General features: G+C 48.3%; 1 protein-coding gene across 1 annotated transcript in view; it reads right to left on the bottom strand.

Annotated features, from left to right (window-relative positions):
- Positions 1–4,111: 4,111 nt before the first annotated feature.
- The window catches only part of GSTM4 (glutathione S-transferase mu 4), a 44,343-nt gene continuing 20,635 nt past the window's right edge, over positions 4,112–27,819 (bottom strand). The window contains exons 6-8 of the mRNA XM_040337635.1: positions 12,263–12,358; positions 10,564–10,674; positions 4,112–4,436 (exon numbers count right to left, since the gene is read on the bottom strand). Of these exons, the coding sequence (XP_040193569.1) occupies positions 4,344–4,436; positions 10,564–10,674; positions 12,263–12,358 (300 nt within the window). The 3' untranslated portion in view covers positions 4,112–4,343. The remainder of the gene's footprint in view (positions 4,437–10,563; positions 10,675–12,262; positions 12,359–27,819) is intronic.

Below are 27,819 nucleotides of genomic sequence, written 5' to 3' on the forward strand. Positions count from 1 at the left end.
AAGGGCCACAAACTGATAGTGGTCCTCCTTTAATCGCAAAGCACAGAAACCTCTGGTGACTTGCGCAAATTGGGACATGCAAGTATGCATCCTTGATGTCCAAGGACGCCAGAAAGTTCCCCGGATGGAGTGCAGCCACCACCGGATGGATTCCATGCAGAACTTCCTCACTCTCACAAAGGCATTTAGGGCATTGAGGTCCAAAATTGGACGGACCCCGTCCTTCAGAACCACAAACAGATTCAAATAAAATCCCTGAAACCTCGTCCTGCGGAACGGGTAAAATTACCTACGAAGTCGCCCCACCCATGAGTCGGGCGGGGGCAAGACTTCATGCAGTGGCGGGTTTGGATGCCGGCTTGTTCAGCTTACGCACCCAGGGACGTTTCTATCCCCCAGCTGAGCCTGTCGGCCTGGGAGGGTTTACCCGCGGGGCCACGACTGACGAAAAGACCCGGCTTACGGCGCGGCTCCTTCCCCTTGGTGTAAGGAGGGAGGAGAGTGCTTACCCCCAGTGACATCCTTGATAATTTCATCCAGCGAGGTACCAAAAAGCCTCCCACCCTTGAAGGGTAAATCTGCCAGGGCTTTTTTGGATGCTTGGTCAGCAGACCAGCATTTCAGCCAAATCAGGCGGCGCAAAACAACCGCCGAAACAGATGCTCTGGATATCAAGGGGGCTGCATCCAGCGTAGCATCACAGACATATACAAGGCCCTGGACCAACAGGTCAGCCAGTCAAATAAATTTGGGAGGGAGTTGGTGCTCCTCCGCACAGTCTGGTGCAAAAATCTTTGCCCATTCAGTGAGTGTCTGAGACACCAAGGTTGCAGCCACAATAGGCCTGCAATGCAGACCCCAGCATGGTAAACATGGAGCGGGTCAGCGCCTCGGACCTCCTATCAGTATGGTCTTTGAAGGCAGAGGTCCCTTCTATAGGAAGAGAAGTCATCTTATTTAACCGGGGTGGGTCAACTACCGGAGGAGCCCATTTTTTTTTTTAAAAGGCTGTCCTCAAAAGGGTAACGGACCGCCAGGCACTGAGGAACTACAAAGGACTTCTGCAGCTTTTCCCATTCCTTATCAATGAACTTGTCAAAAAAAAAAGGACAAAGGAAAAACCTTCACAGAGCGGTCCAACTTGTAGGACCCAAAAAAGACTGAGACCTTAGTGGATGCCTTAGCTGCACTATCCAGCTTAAGGGAGTCCCTTACAGCACTGATAAGCGCACCAAGAAGTGGCCTGACCTATACTGACCCAAGCGAGGAGTCTTCCTCACAAGGAAGGTCCTGGTCCACATCCTCCGACAACCCAGAACCGGGAGCCTGGGTCTGAGTCAGAGCATTCCCTAGGGCAGGGATATGCAATTAGCGGACCTCCAGATGTTGCAAAACTACAAATCCCATCATGCCTCTGCGTGTCATGCTCGTGGCTGTCAGAGCCTTGCTATGCCTCATGGGATTTGTAGTTCTGCAACAGCTGGAGGTCAGCTAATTGCATATCCCCGCCCTAGGAGATGGCGGGGGGAGGGGGCGCTTTTTACCCCCCTTACGTCCGCACACCGCTTCCACCCTGGCAACAAATGATTCCAAGACTGCTGACAAAGTGTCCATGGGAACCGCAGGAGCACCAGCTGCAACCTCTGGCAGGTTTGGGGGAAGAAGAACCAGATACTGACTCCATAACACAGACAGCTCTCAGGGACCTATTCAAGACCTGAAAAAAGCCCACCCTCGTTGCTGCGCTGACTGGGGTGTTACCCAGGGGACTCACCAACCCAGCAAGAGACTGTTCAGCGCCAATGCCCGCCCTCTGTACACAGCGTGTGCTGTGAGGAAAAAGCTGTGAGGTAAAAATCTGAGGCGATATGTGCTGTGCGCTGTGTAAAAGCCGGCACTAGAGGCGAAAAACACTCACAAAAATGGCCACTGGACGCCTCAGATAACAGGGCACGGCCACAGTAAAATGGCCGACCGTAATAGCAAGCTGCACCATAGCGTGACCACAAAAAAATGGCCACCAATGGGAATTTTCAATGCAAACTACAAAAAAATGGCGCCGGCAAAGTGGCGGTGAAACGCCACGATGTGGATTAGAAGGCCTAATGGGGCCTCCCAGAGGCAAAGCACACGACCCACAGAAAAATACGGGACCAGACAACCCACAGTCCCCTGGTGGGAAAAGGAGCCCCCCCCCCCCCCCCCACAGGTCCACCCCGGTAGCAGCAGTAGAGGGAAATATGACAGAGCAGGGAAAGGGAGGATAAGAGGACCCTCTAAACCCAGGAATGCCCAGCCATACCAACCCGCCGAGGCTGGAAGGACCCGCTGGCGCATTCCTGACAGGCATACAACCGCGTTGGAGTAGCTGTCGGCCCGGTCCACTGAGTGAGACAACACCACAGCCAAGTCATGTGTGGACCCTGGAGCAAAAAGCCCACCGGCCACCCCAGGAGTCATGGGGTATGTCGTGACAGACCCAGGCCTTAGCTACAGTGTGCTCACGCTCGCTGGCCGGACTGAGGAGACTACAATCTGGATCTATATATCCAGCCTGTCACTCAGCCAGCAGTTGATAGAAGATTCTCAAATAAAGAAAAAAATTTAAATAAAAAAACAAAAAACATCTCCTCAGGGTGCTGGGCCCAAAGAGAGCCATACGTCCTTCTCCTTTGCTAGGCAGAAAAAAAAAACTGAGGCTGCATGCTGCAGGGAGGAGGGTTATGTTCGGAGGGGCTGTTCAACTGTTAAAGTAACATGTACTTAATTATCTAACATGTTCTGCCTAGTCCTCTCCTGTGAACAGGAACATGACCTACTTGTCAAGACTTGAGAAGGCCGTGTCCGTCCATGGACGATAAGAGAAAGAATGTTTAGCCATAAAAGTGGGCCGTCGACGCACCAAGGTACAATTTGTTAGGGCACCAGTTTGAGTTCATAAAGGACCATGCTCCCCTGAAATGGATGGCACAAAAAGGAGACCAACAGACGGGTGAACCAGTGGTTTTTCGCTCTACAAGATTACTCCTTCACTGTAAAAATACAGGCCAGGTGTTGGGAAAGGGGGTATCTACATTCCCCATATCGTGTTCACTCCTGTTATGCCACAGGTGTTCCAACCCTGGGGTTGAAACGGAGGGGGGGGGGGGGATATGTAGCAGAGTGTCCCAGAGAGCCAGAAAGTCCTGTTCAGGGTTTATACGTCTCCCAGACTCCTCAAACATCTCTGATCCATGGTCCAGTCTGGGTCTTGGTCCTCTTCCCCCCCAGGCTAATTTAAGCACCTGAGCAGCCTTTACTCTCTTCCTGAGATGCGGTATCTGTCCCTAAAAGACCACTAATTCCAGGGAGCTTTGTACCACCTACCTGTCCCCCAGGTTACACACACACACACTTAAAGGATGTATTAAAAAAACACTACACATTTATAAAAGCATAGCAGTATGCTTTACAAACCTGCACTGCCTTCTGCTGGGCTTTGGGAGTCTGAAGCCAGATAAAATGCATGGGGGGGGGATGTAATTTTTGTCCTTCACTGATGTGCGCCAATGACCCTGCATTGATGGGGCAGCACTGATGGGCGACACTGATTGGCAGTACTGGTGGGCACTGTTGAGATGGAACTACTAATCAGGGCACTGACAAATCAGTGTACACCTACGTCCCTTTAAGAAGAAGCCGGTTATCGGCTCTTCTCCTCTTGCTGTCAGCATGAGGAAAGGAGTGCCGATAATCGGATTCTGTTTACATCCATGATCAGCTGTAATTGGACACAGCTGATCATGTGGTAAAGAGGCACTTATTGGCTCTTTACCTCAATCTGATTAGCAGTGTCCTCCGGATCACAGAGTGCGCTGCCCATGCCCCACAGTCACGGGAGGCTGTCATAGGACGGTCCCCCACAACTAGCGGACCGTGCTGTAGCCATCATTTGGCTAAAGCGTGGTTGGCAATTGGTTAATCTATGCTTAAGCATAGAGAACTCAGTAAGGCACCACAGGCTCCACACAACGGCCCACTTTTTTTTTTTTGAGTGAGAACAACTTCACCTCACAACATGTGAAATACTGCAGAGTATAAAAAGGGGAGAAGAGAGATATCCACTATGCACTATAAACTAACATTTATGTTTTATTGTTCCGTACAAGTGTGGAAAAATATGGGATATTAATGTGAGGTTAACTCACCAACTAATCAAACAATGTTAATTGTAGTCTTGGAAAAAAAAAGAAAAGAAAAGGAGAACAGTGTTAGCAAGAAGCAAAAATGACACAAGCTAGGAGTGAAGAAACATACAATTGTAGCAAGATTCTCCTTAAAGATAGACAAGCATGTCCATTACATTATTTTTTGTTGGACCAAAATGCTATTCGGTTATTAATTGGGGTCTTCATGAAGCGTGGCGATTTCATATATGCAGCAATAGCTGGCAAAGCCTGCAAAAAAATATAAAAAAATAAGTTGCATTAGAACAGAGTATATCCATACAAAAATAAACAGTAACAATACTCCTGTAAAGCGTAAATAATATTTTTACAAGCCCCTTAGCCAACCAATTCCTGGATTAGTGAATAGCAACTCAATGAACATTCATTTACATGTTTCTAGATTAGACCTTAAATGTACTATTGTTGTAAGTGCCGTGAACTGTTATTGAAGGTAAGAAATTACTAGTAAAAAAAGAAAAGAAACACACACACACACACACACACACACACACACACACACACCTTTAAACTAGGCAAAAACAGAAGAAAAGATTTTTGTACTCACCGTAAAATACTTCTCTGAAGTTCATGGACGGACACGGCAGCATAATCGTGACAGTAGGTATTAGCCTTCTATCAGGAAAGGACTAGGCAGAAACATGTTAATATGTTAAAACATCAAAACTGTACAGTAACGCAGAGGTCACTATGGGTACAACCCCTCTCTTTGCATGCAGTAGCTCAGTTCGTCAAAAAGCAGTGCAAAAAAAAAAAAAAGAGGGGTGAGAACAGCAACCAAACTTCACCCCAAAAACAACCAGAGCTCCTCAACTAAGGAGTTGCAACCTTAAACAACCGCCTGCAAAACCTTGCGGCCGAAGCAAGCATCTGAAGATACACTCACGGACGACCAGTTCGCCGCCTTACACACCTGGGAGACAGACTATGTCGGAAAGCCCTTGCTGAATGCGCCGTGACAGGAAGGGAATTGCCCACCCTGTTAGGGCATAAGCCTGAATCACAATCTGTCTGATCCACCGAAAAACAGCAGCCGGTGAGACCACCAGGCCCTTCTGTGGGCCAACCACCAAGACAGACAGGGGGTCAGACCTCCGAAGCAGAGCCGTAGCAGACAGATACTCCCGCAGAGCTCGCACCAAGCCCAAGGAAAGCAAGCAACCTCTTGGGATGCGACGGCCGAGGACACAAGGATGAAAGCACAATGTTCTCATTTGAATAAAAGAGGACTATCCGAAAAGATGACTTCTGTTCCCTCAACATGGTGGACATCACTGAAACCGAAAGGCCTCAGTCCCTTAGTATCCGACTGTCAGCCATGTCGTGAAGGCCAGTGACCATAAGCAGGATAAAATGTATGACCTTGCGATAGAAGGTCCTCTCGCATTGGCAGTCTCCAAAGAACATCTGCCACCAGGTGTACCAAGGCAGCGTACCAGGGATGCCGAGTCTAAACACATCCGGGTGTAGCGACCATAGTCCAGCATCCGACGACTCAGGGAGTCCGCCTGCCAGTTTTCTATGCCCGGACTGTAGGCGGGCAATAGAGCCAGCACATTCCGCTCTGCCCACTGCAGGATGTGAGCGACAGCATGCTGCAGCCGAGCGACTTGTTCCTCCTCGATGGGTGACATATGCCACCGCCGTGGCGTTGTCCAACTGGATCCTGACTGGACCTTCGCACAGCCTCTGTGACCATGTGGAGGGGCACCGTCTGATCGCCCCAAGGAGCACACCGATCGGCAGGCGGGATTCTTCCTGCGTCCAGCGACCTCGTGTCGACTGTATGCCCAAACTTCCTCCCAACCGGTCGGGCTGGCATCCGTCGAGATTACCGTCCAGTAAAAAAAAAAAAAAACACACAACGACTTTGGCTAGCCGGCACACCCGGATTTAATAATGCAGGGACACAAGGTACCGTCTCGAAGGTGGCTACCATGAAACCCAGGACTCGCATGCAAAAACGCAGTGACCACCGATTGCGTGACACCCAGCGCTTTACTGCAGCCTGTAGAGTCTGCAACTTGCGAAGGGAGAAAAAAAAAACTCTTGCCACCGAGGAGTCCAGAATCGAGCCCAGGCATTGAGTTGGCACCAACTTCTGGAGGTTCAGTACCCAGCAAAACTCCCGAAGAGTCTGACTGGTGATCTCCACATCCTCCCCCAATTCTGAGGCGGAAGCTGCTCTCAGGCGGAGATAGACCAAATAGCCCAAGATTGCGATCTCTTGCTGCCTCAGCAAGGCCAGGGTCGGGCGAGCATCTTGGAGAAACGCCTGGTGCCAACGCCAGGCCAAACAGGAGAGCTACCATTTTGTAGTGCTCATCCCAGACTGCAAGCGCAGAAACCTGATGCCTGGCGCATATGGGGACTGCAATAAATGCGTCCCTGTTGTCCAGGGATGGTAGAAAAAAAAAGTGTGGAGTGCAGCGACCACAGAGTTCTATCCTGAACCTTTGTGCTTTCACAAAGCTGTTGAGGGTCATGAATTCCCGGAACGGACCGACCCCTCCCTTCTTTGGGACTACAAACAGATTGGAGTAGAACTCCTGATGAAGGTTGGAGGGAAAAAAAAAAATCTGTTTGGTGGACAAGAGAGAAACTCCATCTTGTACTTCGATGCCACCACTTCACAGACCCACTGGTCGAAAGTAGGGGGGTCCACCGAGCTGCGAGAAACGGATACTTTAGTTCCTCAGCAGGCACCCTGTCGGCCTAGGAATGCTTACCTGCGGGCCCGGTGGACGAAAAAAAAAAAATCCTTGCGAGCGGAAAAGAGGGCTCTGGCCTACGGCGTGGCTCCTTACCTTTTTGAATTGTGGGAGCACCGTGCTCTCACCCCAAACGACATTTTTAATAAGGTCATCCAGCGAAGCTCCAAAAGCCTCTAAACCTGGAAGAGAAAATCCGCCAGAGCCTTCTTGGGACGCCTGGTCCGCAGACCAGCATTTCAGTGAAATCATGCGGCGTAGCCCCACCACAGATACTGATGGTTCTGGACACCCAGGGAGCTGTATCTAAGGCCGCATTGCAGATATACTTAAGGTCATGCACCAACTGGTCCGCTATCATGCAGACCGGGGAAGCCTGCTGCTATTCAAATCACGGTGCAGCAAATCTTTGCCCATTAATAGGGAGCCAGGCCCTTCTCCCATGCTAGGCAGAAAAAAACAGAGCTGCTGCATGCAGGGAGAGGGGTTGTACCCAGAGGGACCGCCCACCTAGGCGGTACTGTACAGTTTTGATGTTGTTTTAACATAATTAACATGTTTCTGCCTAGTCCTCTCCCGATAGAAGGCTAATACCTACTGTCAAGATTATGCTGCTGTGTCCGTCCATGAAGGAAAGAAATTTTGTTTTCAAGCTTTGAAGAGATTTGACAGTGGTTAAAATCTGTCAATCATTGCCACCCATGTCCTGGGTGGGGGTTCACTTCCTATGCCAGCATCACCTAAGGTACTGTTGGGAGCAGAATTTTCCTTTTGTCCTCTCTGGAGTGCATCTTCCATATATATGCAGTACTGTGCAAAAGTCCTAGGCAGGTCTGAATAAATGCTGTAAATTAGGAATTCTTTCAGAAATAGAAGTGTTAGATTATTTTTATCAATAAAAAAAATTAAATTAACAGAAGAAAAGTCCAAATCAAATGTTTAATGACCACCCTTTGTCTCCAAAACATCATCAATTCTTCTAGGTACACTTGCAGTTTTTGCAGGAATTCAGCAGGTGGGTTGTTCCAAACATCTTTGAGAACTAACCACAGATCTTCTGTGGATGTAGGCTGCCACAAATCCTTCATGTAATCCCAGACAGACTTGATGTTGAGATCCGGGCTCGGTGGGAACCAAACCACCATCACTTTCATGACTCCTTTCCATGGACGATAATTCTTAATGATATTGGCTGCATGTTTGGGGTCGCTGTCCTGCTGCAAAACAAATTTGGGGAAATTGCACACCCCCCTGATATTATGGCATGATGAATAAGTATCTGCCTGCATTTTCTCAGCATTGAGGACACCATTGATCCTGACCAAAATTGTAAACTCTAGTTGCAGACATGCAGCTCTAAACTTGCATGGAACCTCCACAATGCAATAGTACTGCTCTCGAGCCCTTCACGAACAAACTGATTTTTTGCTACAGCCAATATTTGACTCATTAGTCCAGAGCTCACGCTGCCATTTTCTGCACCCCAGTTCCTTTTTTTCATGCATTCTTGAGTCACCTAGTTTTATCTCCATGTCCAATGCATGAAAACATAACTGGGGAGCAGAAAAATGGCAGCAGATGCCTGGTGGAGGTTCCTTACAAGTTTGGGGCTGCATTTTTACAAATCAGGATCAAATGGAGGCCATCCTGCAAATCAGGATGGTCAAGATCAATGGTGAGACATACAGGAAGATACTCATCAATGGTGACATACATCAGGGAAGCGTACGATTGGCTGCAAATGTATTCTGCAGCAGGACAAAGAACCCAAACATGCAGCCAATGGCATTAAGAACTCTATAGTGTAAAGAACAAGGAGTCCTGGAAGTGATGGTTGGGCACCCACAGAGCCCTGACCTCATCAAGTCTGTCTGAGATTACATGTAAAAAGACAGAAAGATTTTAGACAGCCTACCAGATCTGTGGTTAGTTCGCCAAGATGTTTAGAACAAGCTACCAGTTCCTTCAAAAACTGTGCAAGTGTTCTCTAAAATAATTGATTCTGTTTTGAACACGAAATATGGATTTGATTTGGATTTTTCTTTGTTTTATAGAAAAAAACAAAAAAGAAACAAACAAAAAAAAAAATGTAAATTAACACTTATATTTAAAAAAAAAAAAAAACACACACACTCCTAATTTACAGCATTTTTTCACACCTGACTTTTGCATAGCACTGTATTTATACAGTATGTTTTGTTAAGCTTCACTTATAAAATGTTGGATGTGTTATAAATTGTACTCAGTATATAGACAGCTGAGGGGGTTCTACTGGCATAACCAGTACAGAAAAGTCCAAACAATGCAGGAAATACACAGTATACCCTACAACCGCTCTATCCAATAATTTTTTTTTTTTTTTTTTAAATGACCCCTTATGTGAAAAGCAGCTGTGATTCAATATTTATTATATCACCCTATACAACCAGCACTAAAATATAAATATGTGCCTCAAATCATTCACAATGTATAAAAGTTCACAATCTCTGTGCTTTATTCACCACCACACTTGTTCGTGGCACCGGCCCTCATATGAGGATAAGCCCAGGTTATCAAACCAATTCTGTGGATTTCAGAACGTGTTTGCTGTGAATAGTTTAGTGTGTGTGCTGATATAAATGTTACAGGAGGTTTCGTGAATTAAAACTGGAGCACCAGCCAAAACTTTCTAGTTTTAGTTGGCATAGGAAAAGTTTTACAGGGGTCTGCAACCTCAGCTCTCCAGCCGTTTTGAAACTACAAGTCCCATGACACACTGCAAGACCCGATAATCACAGATAATCAAGCTCGTGGGGCGCTTTAAAAAAAAAAAAAAAAAAAAAATTCTCTTATCTTTACAATATTAATATTTTTTTTTTTACATTTTGATCACTTTTATTGCTGTAAACATCCCTTGTGACAGTAATAGGTGGTGACAGGTACTCTTTATGGAGGGATCGGGAGTCTAAAAGACCCCCGATCCCTCCTTTGCACTTCAAAGTATTCAGATCCCTGAAAACGGCGATTCTGAATACTGTGTACTTTTTTTAATCTGGCGCCATTGGCAGCCGAGAAACCCAGAAGTGACACCATGACGTTGCTTCCGTGTTTACATTGCGGAGACTGAATCAAAGCCATTTACGGCTTAGTTTCAGTCTGCGCCTGGACACTGGAGGCGCCGGATCGAGGATCGGGTCTCCCGGTGGGATGGGAGACCCGGTCGGAGCTCCTCCAGCATAACAACCGAGCAGCTTTTAGCCGCATCAGTTATGTCTGGATAGCCAATCGCCGGCTCTAAACAGTACCAGGATGATGCCTGCAGCTGCAGGCATCATCCCGGTATAACCCCCGAAAGCCGAGGGCCCAGATATGCGTATGCTCGGCGTGAAAGGGTTAATAATTGATTGGGGATATCTTGCAGATTTTAATAGCAATTAAAATAAGCATTTAATAGCATTGTACCTTCAGATCTTTTATTGATTTCAGCTCTTGTGGTTTTACTCACATTTTGATCAATATTTATAGTTCCAGAGACTCAAAGTATATGCAACTCCCTCAGATGCCAGTGATGTACCACAAACTGGTGGCCAATGATTGGTCCTGTTAACACAACACTAGAAAATCCAGTGACTACAGATCAGTCTCACCTCAAACCGAGATAGGAAGTCCTGCAAGTTAGAATAATTTTGCAGGCAGTTGGGGTCCAACATCCTGTGTTGATCTAGGACATCATACATCAGAAAGTCTGCAAATGTGAGCTTGGGAGGAAAGAAAAAAAAAAAAAAGGAAGAAGTTGAGATATAATTATACACTAGCAGGAAATAGGATTTTTTGTACTCGCCGTAAAAATCCTTTTCTCAGAGTCCATGGACGGACACAGCTCCTTAAATCTTGACAAGTGGGTTATGTTCCCTGTTTACAGGAGAGGACTAGGCAGAAACATGTTTGTTAATGTAACATGTATTTAATTATCTGAGTTAAACAGCCCAACCCAGGGGGCGGTCCCTCCAGACATTACCCTCCTCACTGCAGCATCAGTTCGTAACAAGCAGTACAAACCTAAACAGGAGGAGTGGGCGCTGTGTCCGTCCATGGACTCGGAGAAAAAGATTTTACAGAGAGTACAAAAAATAAATAAATCCTATTTTCTCTTATCGTCCATGGATGGACACAGCTCCTTAAATCTTGACAAGTGGGACATCCCCAAGCAGTGTCAAAAATGAGGGGTGGGAAATATATCAGTAAAACCAATTTTAACTTCACCCCAAAACAAACAGAGCTCCTCAACGGGACCTGTGTGCGCCGTAGGATACAGCACTAGGGGTCAGGACTACTCCAAGATGGCCGCCGAGCGTTCAGAACGTGGCCACAGGAAAATGGCCAACCGCAAGGTAAGCTGCGCCATAGTGCGGCTATGACAAAATGCCAGGCAAAGTGAGTTTTCAATGCAATTGAAAAACATCCCAAAAAATTGCGCCGGCCAAATGCCGCGTTTAAACAGGAAAAGCCTCCTAGGGCTTTTTAAATATGAAAAAAAAACCCTCACAGGAAAGCCCCATACAAAAAAGAAAAACACAGGCCAGATAACAGTTCCCTCAGGAATGCCCCCCCCCCCCCCCCCCGACAACGGCAATGTTAGCAATGCAGCAAGGGAAAAGGAGCAGGGAAGGGAGGAGAAGAGGACCCCGAACCCCAGCCATATTAACCCACCGGAGCGGGAGGGACTGTACTTACCCTTCCGAGTGAGGACTCGCTGACACATTCCTGACAGAACTACAACCGCAATGGAGGTAGCGGTCGGCCCGGTCCACTGTGAGTGAGACAACACCACAACCCAGTCATATGTGGACCTCGGAGCAACCCCCCCCCGGCCACCCCAGGAGTCATGGGTTATAGCGTGGCAGACCCAGCCTCTTTGCAAAGGTGTGCCCACGCTTGCTGGTCGGACTGAGTAGACTACAAGGATCTATATTATCCAGCCTGTCTCTCAGCCAACAGTTGGAAGAAGAATCTTCAAGAAAAAAGTAAAATAAAGGGAGCCATACGTCCTTCTCCTTGCTAGGCAGAACGAAACTGAGGCTGCATGCTGCAGTGAGGAGGGTTATGTCTGGAGGGACCGCCCCCTGGGCGGGGCTGTTCAACTCTGTTAATGTAACATGTATTTAATTATCCAACATGTTTCTGCCTAGTCCTCTCCTGTAAACAGGGAACATAACCCACTTGTCAAGATTTAAGGAGCTGTGTCCGTCCATGGACGATAAGAGAAACATAGGTTTCTGAAAATAAAGAATGACTACAGACCGCTGTATTAACTACTTTAAAATTGAAATACTGCAGAACATTTACCTTGTCCCCAGCAAACCAGTGTCTGTCCCCTAGAAATTTAGAAAATCTTCCCAGTGCAACTGGTAGTTTTTCAAGGTATGGGCCTTTCAGGCCTTCCTGGAAAACAGTGAATAAATTCAAAAGTATTAGAGAAAGACATACAATCAGATACTACACATAGCCATGCACATAATATCCTATACCATCTCATATTCACAAAACAAGTGGCAGATGGTTAAATACAGCATTTATAAGGTTACCCATGTCCTGTGGCTGTCATATCGGGTATCTGGAACTAGCATATATGCATAAGAGAAAATTGAAGAGGTACAACAAATAGAAAATCATATGGACATATCTACAGCACTCCAGCTTTAGAGCAAATTGTGTATGTATGCCAAAACAAACCAGAACCTTAAAACCATATGATGACCAGGAGGCCCATTTTCTTTCAAATACCGGCATAGTGTCCATAATCGTGTGGTGGATTTGTTCCAAAAGACAAATTGCATCCATGAGTTTTTAAACTTTGTCCCAGAGGACTAATGGCAAGTGCCAATGTAGCGCTATTGCCCAGTGTACTGTACTGAATAGTGTGTGGGCAAGTTACTGAGCTGGGGGGGCAGCCTTTGGGAGTTCTGCGAAAAAGTGGCACATCTGATAAGTCAGCGTATGGTGAATCCCAGCGGTCTGAGCAACCTTGGTAGCCATCTTCTGCCATAAGGGCTAAAGAACTCTACAGCTCCAAAATATGTAGAGATGTGTGCCTCTATCGGGCACCCTCTAAAGCTATTCCCCAGGACCAAGGGGCAAAATCTATTCACATCTGATGGTACTCTACACCTTCTAGACTGAAGTTTTACCACCGTCTCTTTTACTGCCATAGATTTTGTACATTTGTGCATATTTGAGACCATATCTAACCAATCCTCAGGGGCCATCGCTAGACCCATTTCAGCTTCCCAATTGAGCATTGTTGGCAATTTTATGGGGAGGATTCGTTCATTTAGATATTGATACATGGTTGAGATAGTGCCCTCATCTCTGGAGGAGAACCTACACATGTGTTCAAAAGTATTGGTGGTATTTGTCACTCCCCTGTGGTAGTGAGAGTGGAATAGAAGGGTCTAATCTGTAAATATTTATAGAACTCTGTTCTAGGTAGGGCATATTTTTCTTGCAGAAAGGTGAAAGGCAAAAAAAATAAATAAAAAAAATAGGATTTTTGTACTCACCGTAAAATCCATTTCTCTGAGTTCATGGACGGACACAGCAGCCTTTGACCTTAGGGTATTATATCCTTCCTTCCAGGAGAGACTAGGCAGAAAACAGCACTTTAAGTGTTAAACACTTTCCTCAGTACAGCTCCTCCCAGGGGGCGTGGTCCCTTGGGTATAACCCACTCTGACTCGGCAGCTCCAGTTCGTAACAAGCAGCACAAACAAAATGAGGGGTGGGTGCTGTGTCCATCCATAAACTTAGAGGAACTCCAACCTTAAACTGCCGCCTGTAACACGTTGCGGCCGAAGGAGGCATCCGAAGATGCACTCACATCCACCTTTAACATTTTGAGAAGGTGTGGATTGACGACCAGGTCGCTGCCTTACACACCTGTAACAGACGCTTGATGACGGAAAGCCCAAGGAGGCACCGATCGCCCTGGTCGAATGTGCCGAACCTGTCTGATCCACCTAGAAATGGTGGCCGAGGAGACCGCCAGACCTTTTTTAGGACCAGACACCAACACAAACAGTGAGTCCGACTTCCGGAACGGAGCTGTAGCAGATAAGTACACCCGTAGGGCCCGAACCACATCCAGGGAATGCAAAGTGGCCTCCTTCGGGTTTTCCGGCCGAGGACATAAGGATGGCAACACAATGTCCTCATTAATGTGAAAAGCCGAAACGACCTTCGGGAGAAAAGACGGCTGCGGCCGCAGCACCACCTTATCCTTGTGGATGACCAAGTAGGGAGCCTTGCAGGACAAGGCCGCCAGTTCAGACACCCAACTGACTGAGGTAATCGCTACCAGAAAAACCACCTTCTGTGATAGAGTCAACAAAGGGATCTTTCAAATGTCCTCAAAGGGAGAGTCTTGAAGCACCAAGAGGACTAAATTCAGGTCCCATGGATGCAGTGGAGGATGCACAGGAGGGGCCACATGCAGGACCCCCTGCACAAACGTGCACACCAGGGAGTGCGCCACCAAGGGTCACTGAAAGTAAACAGCTAGAGCCAAAATCTGACTCTTAACCGTACTTAAGGCGAGAGCCTGATCCACTCCACGCTGTAAGAACAGCAGAATCTGGGACACCACATATGTACAGGGGTGCCATTTCATCTCTTCACAGAGATGTAGGCCTTCCACGTACGATGGTAAATCTTTCGTGAAGTAGACTTCCGTTCACGCAGAATGGTAGAAATCACCGAGCCTGACAGGCCACGGTCCTTCAGTACCTGGCTCTCAACAGCCACGCCGTTAAAGCCAGCGATTGTAAAGCAGGGTGGAAGATCGGACCCTGCGTCAGAAGATCTTCTCTCAGGGGTAGATGCCAAGGGACGTCTGCCACCAGACGCACCAGGTCCGCGTACCAGGAGCGGCGCGGCCAATCCGGGGCGATCAGGATTGTTGGAATCCCCTCGGCTTCCACTCTGCGCAGCAGGCGAAGAAGAAGCTTCAGAGGAGGGAAGGCGTAGATTAGGCGATAGTGACCCCAAGGTGCCACCAACGCTTCTGACGTGTCCGCCCACGGGTCCTTTGACCTGGCCACAAACCGTGACACCTTCCGATTGAGACGGGACGCCAGGAGGTCCACGTCTGGAGTGCCACACTTTCGGCACAGACTCTGAAACACCTCCGGGTGAAGTGACCACTCTCCTTGGTCTAGTGTTTGGCGACTTAGGTAGTCGGCTTGGCAATTCTGTACTCCCGGAATGTACACGGCCGACAGAGCCGTAACGGACCTTTCGGCCCACCGAAGGATGTGCGTGACCTCCATCGCTGCAGCTGAGCTCAGTGTGCCTCCCTGATGATTGACGTACGCCATGGCGTTGTCGGACTGGATCCTGACCGGACGGTCCTGCAGATCCAGGGACCACCTGGCAAGGCACAACTTGATTGCTCGGAGCTCCAGTACATAGATTGGAAGGCGGGACTCCTGAGTTCAGCATCCCTGGGCTGACTGGGCGCCCCAAAAAAAAAAAACAGAGGCTGGCATCCGTCGTGACCACTGTCCAATGGCACGGCAGAAACGACTTCCCGGTCCGAAGTACCGGAGACGTCAGCCACCACACCAGGGAGGACTTGACCAGTTGACATCGAGACAGAATTTCCTTCTGTAGCACTCGGGTGTGGAATTGGGCATACGAGACTCCCTCGAAAGAGGCCACCATCAGACCCAGAACCCTCATGCAGAATCAAAGAGATGACCACTTCTGGGCCGACAAACGCTGCACTGCAGATTGTCGTGTCTGAAGTTTCTCCGTTGGGAGAGAGAAAAAAAAAAAAAAAAAACTCTTGCCTCCGAGGAATCCAGGACTAGCCCCAGGTATTCCAGCTGCTGAGACGGTACCAACACTGACTTCTGGATATTCAGAAGCCAGCTGAACTCTGAGAGTCTGACACGTGATAGACACATCCTCTTCTAAGGCCTCGTACACACAGACGGACAGTCCGCTGAAAACGGTCCGCCGGACCATTTTCAGCGGACATGTCCGCCCGGAGATTTCTGTCTGATGGTTGTACACACCATCAGACAGAAATCCGCGCGTAAACAATACGCGGGGACGTGGCCGTGCCGTCGCCGCGGCGACGTGCGCGGCCCTGGAAGTTCAAAGCTTCCACGCATGCGTCGAATCAGTATGACGCATGCGAGGGATGGCGGCCGATCGGACATGTACGGTGAGTCTGTACAGACGACCGAACATGTCCGACGGACAGGCTTCCAGCGGACATGTTTCTTAGCATGCCAAGAAACATTTGCCTGCTGGAAAACGGTCGGCTGGACAAATGTCCGCTGGAAACCTGTCCGGTCGGCCGTACACACGGACCGTGGACCAGTTTCAGCAGACATGTTCGGTCGCGTGTACGGGGCCTAACTCTGAGCTTGAGGAAGCTCTCAGGAGAAGGTCGTCCAGGTATCCGATAGCGATCCCGCGCTGCCTCAGCAGGGCTAGAATCGGGGCGAGCGCCTTGGTGAAGACCCGTGGTGCCGAGGCCAGGCCGAAACGGGAGGGCCACAAATTGAAAGTGGTCCTCTCCGTTCGTAAAGCACAGAAATCTCTGGTGCTTTGTGCATATGGGAACATGTAGGTATGCGTCCATGATGTCCAAGGACGCCATAAAGTCCCCCTGATGGAGCGCTGCCACTACCGAGCGAATCGACTCCATCCTGAATTTTTGCACTTTGACAAAAAACAATTGAGGGCCTTGAAGTCCAGGATTGGACAGACCCCTTCCTTCTTGGGGACTACAAACAGATTGGAGTAAAACCCCTGAAACCGTTCCATCGAGGGAACCGGCACAATCACTCCCCTGACCAGTAGATCCTGGACAGCCCCTGACCAATCCTTCCGGCGATCCGGAGGAAGCTGGAGGTTGGAAGGAAAAAATCTGTTTGGTGGACAAGAGAAACTCTTGTACCCTGAGGAAACCACGTCGCAAACCCAGCGGTCAGAAAGAAGAGACCTCCACCGAGCCGCGAATTCACAAAGCCGGTCCCCCACCCGAGACATGGGCGGGAGCAGAACTTCATGCGGAAGCAGGTTTGTCCGCAGGCTTGCGGTACCATGTGCGCTTCTGCCCTGCAGCGGGAGTCTTAGTACCTTGAAAACTTGTTCCTGCCGCACTGGGCCGGCGAAAAAACGCTTGGGGTAGTAAAGGAGGGCCCTTGCTTACGGCGAGGCTCCTTGCCCTTCCCAGACTGTTGGAGCAGTGTGCTCTTGCCACCTGTGGCATCCTTTATGATGTCATCCAGGGATGCCCCAAAAAGCATTATCTGACATGACAAAACCAGAGCCAGATGCAATAGCAGGGCCCGATTCTGTGTCAGACATCCCCAGAAGCAGGCGCAGGGAGGGGGCGCTTTTTACCCCCCTTCTGGCCACTTGTCGCTTCAATCCTGGCGAGAAACGCCTCAAGGACTGCCGTCATCGCCTCTACAGAGGCAGCAGGGGCACTAAGGGTCAACTCAGGCATGGTTGGGGTAGAAGCCTCTTCCTCAAAGGGAGCGTCTTCCATGTTGACCCACTGCAAGGCAGACACCCACCGGTCACCCTCCCGGCTGCAAAAACAGAGCAGGGGGCCCTCCAACTCCAACAACAAAAAAAACAACAGCACCTCACAGTACACGGTCCCCGGTAGTGACAGAAAACCCAGGAGGGCCCTCCCCCTTACAGCCGCCACCCAGCATAGGGAAGGAGGGAGAGGAAGGGAGAGAGGAAAGCAGGGTGGACCCTCATTCAACCTCCCCAGGGAAGCACCAGCCATACCACCTTGCAAGGGGCCACTACTTACCCGTCCTGCGACACCGGCTGGAGGCATTCCGGACAGAACCAACGTCCGCTAAACAGCATGGCTGTCGGCCAGACACACTGACAAAGCCATAGAGACCGGGCATATGTGTGCCCTGGAACATGTAGTTTGCTGGCCACCCCTGGAGCAACGGGGCATGTCGTGGACGACCCAGAGCTGAGCGCCGGGCACATGCTCGAGGGCCGAGCATGGGGGGACTACAAGGATCGAGATCAAGCCTGTCACCCAGTCGGCAGTTGATAGAATCTCATAATTCAAAAATGCAGGAAAAAAAAAAAAAAAAAAAAAAAATCGCAAAAAATTGGACTCCAGAAGGCCATGTCTACTCCTGATGCTAGGCAGAAAAAAAAACCCTGGAGCTGCCGAGTCAGAGAGTGGGTTATACCCGAGGGACCACACCCCCTGGGAGGAGCTGTACTGAGGAAAGTGTTTAACACTTAAAGTGCTGTTTTCTGCCTAGTCTCTCCTGGAAGGAAGGATATAATACCCTAAGGTCAAAGGCTGCTGTGTCCGTCCATGAACGAAAGAAAAAAGGGGGTTCTTGGGTCAGGGCATCTAGAGTGGTTAAGCCATGCTGTGTCCAGTGGGAGAAATCTTGGATAGAGTGGAATGTTGAAGGGAATCTAGGGTCGGCTACAAATGAGGCTAAGCGAGTATGACAATTCATATAGAGACCAACGATTGGCCCACTACTCCATTCAATGGTGTCAGATCTTTGGGTCCAATTTGGTCTAACCAAAGGAGACCTGGGGAGGCAATATGGGTCCACCGAGGCCCATTCAAACTGGAGCCATGGCATGTCCCCGGGGGGGCGTGCCACGGAGCCAATTGCACCAATCTGGTAGAAGCATAGTAAAGCCTGGAATAAATTCAAATTTAACCAGATGTGGCTGTAATAATTAGCAGTCAGACCAGCCATGTCAATAAGCTGCACAAGTTATTTTGGCATTTTACCTCATGATAAAAATTATCCATTATATTTAGTTTTTTTCCTAAATATTGCATAGGTTTGCAGCACTTTTTTCATATGATTTAGTTATTTGGCCATTAACAGGCTATATATAATTTCTCATACACTGGTATCCTCATGGAGTGCCATCTATATGCATCTTCACAAGTTTTTCATGGTGTTAATTTGAGTGAGATTTATAGTGGAGAGCAGGAAAATTACGGAAGTGTAAAACAAAAAATTATATTGGGTTAGTTAACGTTTGCACTGGACATCAAACAATTGCTATGAAAAAAAAAAAAGCAAAATATTTGATTTACCTGTAAAAGCCATTTCTTGGAGTACATCATGGGTTACATAGTGTTGTCACCCAATAACAAACTGCCTGACTTAAGGAACTTCGTAGCAAGATCTTCAAGAATTAAAAGTGGTTGTAAACCCCCCCCCCCAAAAAAAAAAAAAAACACACACCCCACACACACATGCAAGACAAAAAAGGCATAATGAGCTAGTATGCATTACATACTAGCTCATTACGAAATGCGTACCTTAGATCGAAGCCCCCGCAGCAGTCCCGGAACACCGCTGTGGCTCGGCAACATGTCTCCTGAAGTTATTTACAGGTATCGCGGGATCCGGCGCTGTGATTGCCCGGAGCCGCGATGACGTTAAGGGCCCTTTCACACGTGCGGACCGTATGTCCGCATTTTCATCCGTCCGTTGCGGATGAAAACGGGACATACATTGGTCCCTATGTGATTACGGGTGTCAGCGGATGACCATCCGCTGACACCCGCAATCGTCCGCCTCCGCAAAGATCCGCATTTGCGGACAGGAAGAAAATCATATTTTTCTTCCGTCTGCCGGATCGGATGAACACGGACATATCGTCCGTGTTCATCCGATCCCCCATAGGGGAGAGCGGAGGAAAGACAGGGTGGTCCCTTCACAGTGTGCGGGGACCGCCCTGTCAGCTGCCAGCTCAGCTGGGATTTTACGGAGGATCCCCGCTGAGCTTTTGCGGACACACGGAGTGGATCATTACCCGTGTGAAAGGGCCCTAAGGGCACAGCAGCTGTAGAAATGGCACAAGCGAGCCCGTTTCTTCAGTGTACATGTGACGATGATGTTGGCACATGCCGATACAGTGAATATCTCCTAAACGGTGCAAGATTAGGAGATATTCACGGTATCTACAGGTAAACCATATTATAGGCTTACCTGTAGATAAAAAAGTGGTGTGTAAGGGTTTACCAACCACTTCAATAAATTACACAAATATTTAAAACGATAAAATGGCTTTTGAAGTTTACATTAACATGTTAAAATGTTTGTGATTTTGGGTTTAAATATACTCCAAGTAATATTAAAAAAAAAAACAGATCACCTGTAAAATGTTTATGAAAAATGTACTGTAAACATACAATATACCACAGATAATCTAAAAGCGGAGTTCCACCCAAAAATGGAACTTCCGTGTTTCAGAACCCCCCCCCCGGTGTCACATTTGGCACCTTTCAGGGGGGGGGGGGGGCGAGCAGATACCTGTGTAATACAGGTATTTGCTTCCACTTCTGGGGATAGATACCAGAGCCACCCACGGATATCTATGCCACTTCCTTTGTCTCCCCCCCCTGCTGTCTTCTGGGAGACAGAGGTCCCAGAAGACAGCAGGGACCAGTGGAGTGGGATAGCGCAGTAGGGAACCAGGAAGTGAAGCTACACTTCCCGATTCCCTTACCAAAGATGGTAGCTGCAGCACACAAGAGCCGAGTGATAGATCGGCTTCGGGTGCCGACATCAGACGCCCTGACAAGGTAAGTGTCCTTATTTTAAAAGTCAGCAGCTGCAGCATTTGTAGCTGCTGACTTAAGAAAAAAAAAAAAAAAAGTCGGCGGACCTCCGCTTTAAAGGCCAAGTTCACCCCCCCAATTCCAGCTCCCCTATGTACCAACATAGCATTAAATGTACTTTTGCAAAGATAAAACTGCTTTCCATTAATTCAATACAGGCTTGCCTCACTCTTCATAGCAGTTTAAAACACACTGCTCGATTACTCCTGCCTTACCAGCTGATCTCATTAGCACACACCCAGGGGCGGACTGACAACTCATGGGGCCCCTGGGCAACAGGAAATTATGGGGACACAAATTATATATATTACACATACACACACAATGAAAAAGGAACTGGAGAGGCGGGGCAGGTATAATCTTGGGATGAAAAAAAAAAAAAAAAAAAGTTTACATACTGTCCCTGGTTTTACTGAGGCTGGCAACCCTGATGGGGGCCCCCTAGTGGCATGGGACCCTCAGACAATGGCCGAGTGGTCAGTCCGTCCCTGCACACACCCTGTATCATCTACCCTGGTCAACTCCTTCCTGTGTCATGACCTGAAGTCTGCCCAGGAAGTAAGGCAGAAGTAATAGAGCGGTGTGTTTAAACAGCTATGAAGAATGAGGCAAGCCTGTGTAGAATTAATGTAAAGTGGTTTTATTTTTGCAAAAGTACATTATTGCTATATTTTTTACATTGGGGAGCTGGAATTTAGGAAAAAAAATACAAAATTTAGTAAACTGAAAATATACTTTTTGAAAAAATGAATACCGCATGCATTATGCATTCCTGAATTGACCATAAAGGCTTTAGCACCGTTCTCAGATAAACCTTATTTCAGTTAATGAATAGAGAATAGATTTATTGCCGACAAGCTTTAGCAGCGTCCTCAGAAAAACCTTATCATTTCAGTTAATGAATAGAGAATAGATTTTTTGCTGAAAAGCTTTAGCAGCGTCCTCAGATAAACCTTACAGCTTTAGGTCAATGATTGTCTGGGGTAAAACATTTGACTGACATCTACATGCAAGTTGATCTGGATGGACTGGTGTCTTAATTCAACCTTACCAACTAACCTAACTGTAGCAAGCAGTTATCAGATTGCTAAAGTCAGTTCAGGGTGGTTTCAGCTTGGTTGCTATGAGTTTCTGCATTTTGCACATTACCATGTTATCTGTCTTTCAAATTATGCCGATCAAAATAGTCTAAAGGCGGCCATGCGTGGATGGAAATTCAGCTGGTTCAGAAGGGACCCGACAAATTTTGATCATGCATGAGCAGTCTGGTTGTACAGAAGTCGATCTACTGTTAGACTTCTGTACAACCAGCCTGTCAGGTTTTTCCTCAAACGATCAGTCCTATAGGCTATAGCTGGGAGCACTGATCCTTGTATTCCTCACGGCAGGGAAGTCTCCCCACTGGCAGAATACAATTACTCAGTGGGAGAGATTCCCACATCAACAAGTGTGGGAATGGGGTTATAGGCCCTTTTCAACCCACTGGTAAAAAAAAAAAAAAAAATTAAATATAAAATGTATAATCCAAAAATGATTAGAACACATCTTTCTCCGATCACCTTCCAGGACGACACACCTGAGATGAGGGCTCCTCCCTACAGGAAACACAATCAATTAACAGTTTGTTATAAGTCCCCACCCTTCCCCTTGCTCCTCAGTATTGATTGTGTTTCTCCCGAACACAGCGACAAATGTTTTTTAACCTGGAGACGGTGAGGTCTAAAGGTACCCCTGTTGAGACAGGTTCTAGGGAGGCCGGGGAGGGCTGAACTAACCTGTAGGCTTGGTCCAACTCACAGGTCGCCCCCAGGCGTGCACCATCGATCTGAGCTGCGGTGAGGAAGCCATCGATGTAGTGCCAAGAAACGCCGCCACGGAACTGCTCTCTCCTTCCCGGGGGGGTTGCCGCTATTAGGAGCATTGCGCTCCAAGCCTCACTCTGAGTAACAGGAACAGCGTCACCGGAGAGTGGGGGGTTCCTCACAGCGCAACCCGGAAGGGACGCAACAGCGTGGAGCAGTGGAAGTGGTCGGCTTGCGGATAGCCCTGACGGAGGTACCGACAGCCAGGACCCAGTCAACCTCCTCATGGAAGAGGATGGGAAGACGAGCGCGACTGCAGGCAGATCCAGGTTGGGGGGGGTGGGGGGGGTCGGTGAGTGCAAAGCACCGTTGGAAAGGAGGGAGTGAGAGTTCCTGTTCAGGATACAGCCGGTCCCTGGTTGCCTTCCTCGCCCCGCTCTCTTTTCTCCCCAGTACAAACCCAGCAGTCTCAGAGTGGGAAGGAGTAATGTTGCATTCTTTTATGTCTTCTGTCTTACAGAATCCCCCGGCGGAGCCCAGGAGGCGTCAATTCAGTCTCCTGCCGCAACAGGGCATAGTTCCTCTAGGAAATGTGGGAACTGTAAAGATAAACTCCCTAAATCCCACTCAAAATCTTTCTGCTATAAATGTATAAATAACTTAGCTGGGAAAGAGGCGGCTGCAATGATGAAAAGTTTTCTTGCGTCCATGCAGACCGAAATGCTAGCAACTGGTAAAGCTTTCCGTGAAGCAGCTGGTCAGGCAGTACAGAGTCCTGACACAGAGAAAATTGTCCCTAGGGAAGGCACATCCTCCCAAGAAAGTTTATTTGCAGGGGGACCCAGTGCCCTTTTTCCACCTTCACAGATGCTTCCCCTAGGTCAGATGGAGGAAGAGGAAAGTGACATAGCGAGCCAGGTCAGATCTAGACACAGCTCAGAGGGAGAGGAAGATAGAGACTCCCTTAGCCAGTCCCAAGAGGATATGAGACTAAGGAGACACCTCTTTGCTGCGGAAGACCTTGACAGTCTCCACCAGGCAATTTATGCCACAGAGGAGATCCCGGAAACCCCTAAGGCAACCTCAGCACAGGATAAGGTCTATAGGGGGGTTGAGTGATACTCAAGACAGGGTATTCCCTCTCCACCAATCCCTTAAAGAGTTAGTCTTACAGGAATGGAGGGAACCTGAAAGGAGACTGATCAGACAAAAGACTTGGAAGAGAAATTATCCCTTCCACCAGTCGGATGAGGAGATTTTCTTTAAACTCCCTAGACTAGATGCGGGCTTGTCGCAAGTCACCAAACTGTCTGATCTCTCCTTTGAGGAAGCGGGCAGTATCAAGGATCTGGTGGACCGCAGAGCAGAATCCCTCCTTAGAAAAGCTTGGGAGGCTAATACAGCAGCCATGGCTCCAGCCTTAGCAGCAACCTGTGTAGCTAGGAACACGGATCTATGGGTGGAGAAGCTTACTGAGCACATGGCTCAGGATACTGACTCAGAAGAGGTCATGGGGTCCCTATCAATGATAAGGAAGGCTGTTGCCTACTTGGCGGATGCAGCAATGGAGTCCGCAAAGGCCTCAGCTAAAACGGCAGCTTTAATCAATTCAGCAAGGAGAGCTGTTTGGATTAAAGCCTGGGAAGGAGATGTTACATCTAAAAAAGGGAAGCTATGTGGTCTTCCCTTCCAAGGTTCGTTATTGTTTGGCAAAGGCCTAGATGATGTCCTAGCTAGGTCATCAGAAAAGGTAAAAAGTTTCCAGTAAAACCCAAGAAAGAGGGTTTCAGGAAAACTTTGAGGCCCCCCTGGGCAAGCTAAGCAGAGAACCAAAAAGGAACCCAACAAACGTTGGATTTATGGTAAGGGGAATAGAACGAACAACTTGCTCTTCCCCTCTCCAAAAACCGGCGATAAACAACCCAAGTGACGCCAAGGTCAGAGTGGGGGGGGCAGCTGTCCCAGTTTGCACCACAGTGGAAAAAGATTTCAGACAGCATCTACATCTGCAAAATAATAAGAGAAGGTTATCGTCTAGAATTTCTGGCAATACCCCCCCATGATCACTCTCACACATCCTCCCAGGGATGCCCTAAAAAGGGCTGCCCTCCTGGAGGGTATCCAGGAGTTGGCCGAACAAGTAGTAGTACCAGTGCCAAAAGAACAACAGTACCAGGGATTCTATTCCCATGTATTTGTAGTCCGCAAACCAATCAGGAAAATACCGCCTGATAGTAAATATGAGAAACCTGAACAAGTTTCTGGAATACAAAAGATTTACTATGGAAAGTATCTACTCGCTAAGAAGGAACCTCATGAAGGAAGCCTTCATGACGGCTCTAGACCTCAAGATGCCTACCTACACGTGCCAATTCACGTGGATCATCAGGCATATCTGAGGTTCGCAGTAGTGGTTGGAGGAGAAATCCTCCACTGGCAGTTCAGAGCACTACCGTTTGGTCTAACATCCAGCCCAAGGATCTTCACAAAGATCCTAGCGGAGGCAGTAGCCTTTCTGCACCTTCAGGGTGTATCCCTTATACCGTACCTGGACGATCTACTGATCTCCGACAGTCAGCTTCCCAAGTCCTGTTGAATACCAACAAAGCAGTATCTGTCTTAAAAAGTCTGGGTTGGATAATCAATGTAGAGAAATCCTCCCTCAAACCAGAACAGGTAAAGACCTTTTTGGGCTACATAGTAGACACCAGGCAGCAGAGGCTCTTCTTGCCAGAGGACAAAGTGGCGAAATTAGCCTCAGCAGCAGGGAATCCGATAAAAACCACCAGGCTCTCCAGAAGGACTATACTGAGAAACCTAGGTTTAATGTCGGCAAGTATACCGGCAGTAGTCTGGTCACAACTGCACGCCAGGACACTTAATTTCTTCTTCCTGTCCTCCTGGGACAGAAAGAGGGAGTCCCTGGATCAAGAGATACTGCTCACCCCTCAGATTCATCTCTAGAGTGGTGGACAATTCACCAAAACCTAATAAAGGGTCGTCCATGGGCTCAGTGGAACCCGTTAAAGGTGACCACAGATGCCAGTACATGGGGGTGGGGTGCCCACCTAGAAAAGAAAAAAGCTCAAGGAAAGTGGAACAGCTCACTGGCTCGCAGGTCATCCAATTACAGGGAGCTCAGAGCGGTGGGGGAGGCCCTAAAAGCTTTTCAGGAAGACATCAAGGGCAGAGAAGTTCAAGTAAGCTCCGACAATGCCGCAGTCGTAGCCTACTTGAATCACCAGGGGGTACCAGGTCCAGTCCCCTATTAGAACTATCCAAGGAAATCCTGGATTGGGCAGAAGGGTAAATTCTCCCCATTTTTTGCCATACATATAAAGGGGACAAACAATATAGAAGCAGACTTCCTCAGTCGTCAACTGATAAGACAGGGGGAATGGGAACTGAACCCCAAGGTATTTCATGTCCTGGTTCAGCACTTCGGAAATCCGGAAATAGACCCGTTTGCCAATCGGCAAAACAGAAAAGTAAACAGATATTTCTCGATTTCCCTAGAGCTAAAGTCAGAAGGTCTGGATGCACTGAGCCAGACTTGGCATTACAGGCTGGCATACGCCTTCCCACCCTTGGCACAGATTCCGCGGGTCCTTCAGAAACTCAGCAGGTCCCCTGGCCAGATTCTTCTGATAGCCCTGTGGTGGCCAAGGAGAGCGTGGTTCGCAAGTCTACAAACCATGGCGGTAGTGGAACCACTGAAACTCCCGAACAGGGTAGATCTCAGGCAGGGGCCAGTACTTTACCCAAGGCCAGAATTTTTCCAGCTAACGGCCTGGTTAGTGAGCGCCAGATCCTGAAACGTAAAGGCTGCTCAGAGAAGGTGATAAGTACCCTCCTTCTGAGTAGGAAACCAGTGACTAGGAAGATCTATTCAAAAATCTGGAAGACTTTCTATTCCTGGAGTAAAGAAAGACAGGTGACTTCAACGTCTATCCCAGTTATCCTGGACTTCCTCCAGGACGGGGCAGACTTGGGGTTAAAAGTCAGTACCCTTCGGGTCCAGATAGCAGCCCTCTCAGTCTATCTTGATCGAAGATTAGCAAAAGATGATCTTATTAAGCGTTTTCTGCTAGCTAGAGAAAGAGTTTCTCCAATCCAAAGTAGTTGTCCACCTTGGGACTTAACTAGGGTGTTAGAGACGTTATCTATTCACCCATAGAAAAAGTTCCCTTTAAATTCCTAACTTTAAAGTTAGCTTTTTTGTTAGCCATTACTACAGCTAGGAGGGTAGGGGATCTGCAGGCGCTGTCCATGAAAGAACCCTTCCTGCGGGTACAGCCAGATAGGATCACTCTCAGGGCAGATCCCCTATACCTACCAAAAGTAGCATCCTTATTTCATAGGACGCAAGACATAATATTGCCGTCCTTTTGTACTAAACCAAAGAACGAGAAAGAAAAGAAATGTCATTGTTTAGATGTAAGAAGGTGCCTTCTTACTTATCTGGAGAGAACAGAGTTTTAGGAGATCCAATCACCTTTTAGTTCTGTATGCTGGGCCCAGGAAGGGACTGCAGGCATCAAAAGCCTCAGTCTCAAGATGGATAAGAGAAGCTATCTCAGAGGCTTATGTGTGTGCTGGGGTCCCAGCTCCAGCTAATATCAAGGCTCATTCAACCAGATCCTTAGCAACTTCCTGGGCCGAGAAAGCAGGGGCCTCCTGGGAACAAATCCGCAGCGTGGCTACCTGGTCCAGTCATCATACATTCCTGAAGCACTATCGTGTGGAAATGTTGTCACAGCAAGACTTGGCTTTTCGGTCGGAAGGTCCTACAAGCTGTGGTCCCACCCTGAAGGTAGGCCTGTGGTTACTTGATTATCCTCTCAGGTGTGCCGTCCTGGAAGGCGATAGGAGAAAACCCTACGTTAGACTTACCGGTAACAGTATTTCTACGAACTTTCCAGGACAGCAGGCCTACTACCCACCCTATGTGAAGGGAAAGACAAGCTAAACGCTAGGTGGTAAGTACCTATACAGACCAATGTCCCTTGTGAACCAGTTCAGGATTACTTTAATACATACTGAGGAGCAAGGGGAAGGGTGGGGACTTATAACTAGGGTTGTCCCGATACCAATACTAGTATCGGTATCGGGACCGATACAGAGCATTTGCGCGAGTACTTGTACTTGCGCAAATGCTCCTGATGCCTTTGCCGATACTTTTTTTTTTTTTTATTATTCTAGATTGGCCGGAGGAGTCAGTGGCTTGGGAGGGCGGGAGAGTGTGGGCGGAGTTTAGCTGGAGAGGGGGCGGGCAGCAGTGACTAACTATGGGGTGAGGATGTCAGGCCGGCGCCCGTTCTCCACGACTGTAGAGGACTTGTGCGGCGTTGAGGACAGCATGGCGGCGGCAGGGAGGCGGCAGCAGCAGCCGCTGTAACAGTGACACACTGGGGGCTTTGCGTCGGCACACCCGGGACCCA

This window comes from Rana temporaria, chromosome 2, assembly GCF_905171775.1.
Source record: "Rana temporaria chromosome 2, aRanTem1.1, whole genome shotgun sequence".
NCBI classification, from domain to species: domain Eukaryota; kingdom Metazoa; phylum Chordata; class Amphibia; order Anura; family Ranidae; genus Rana; species Rana temporaria.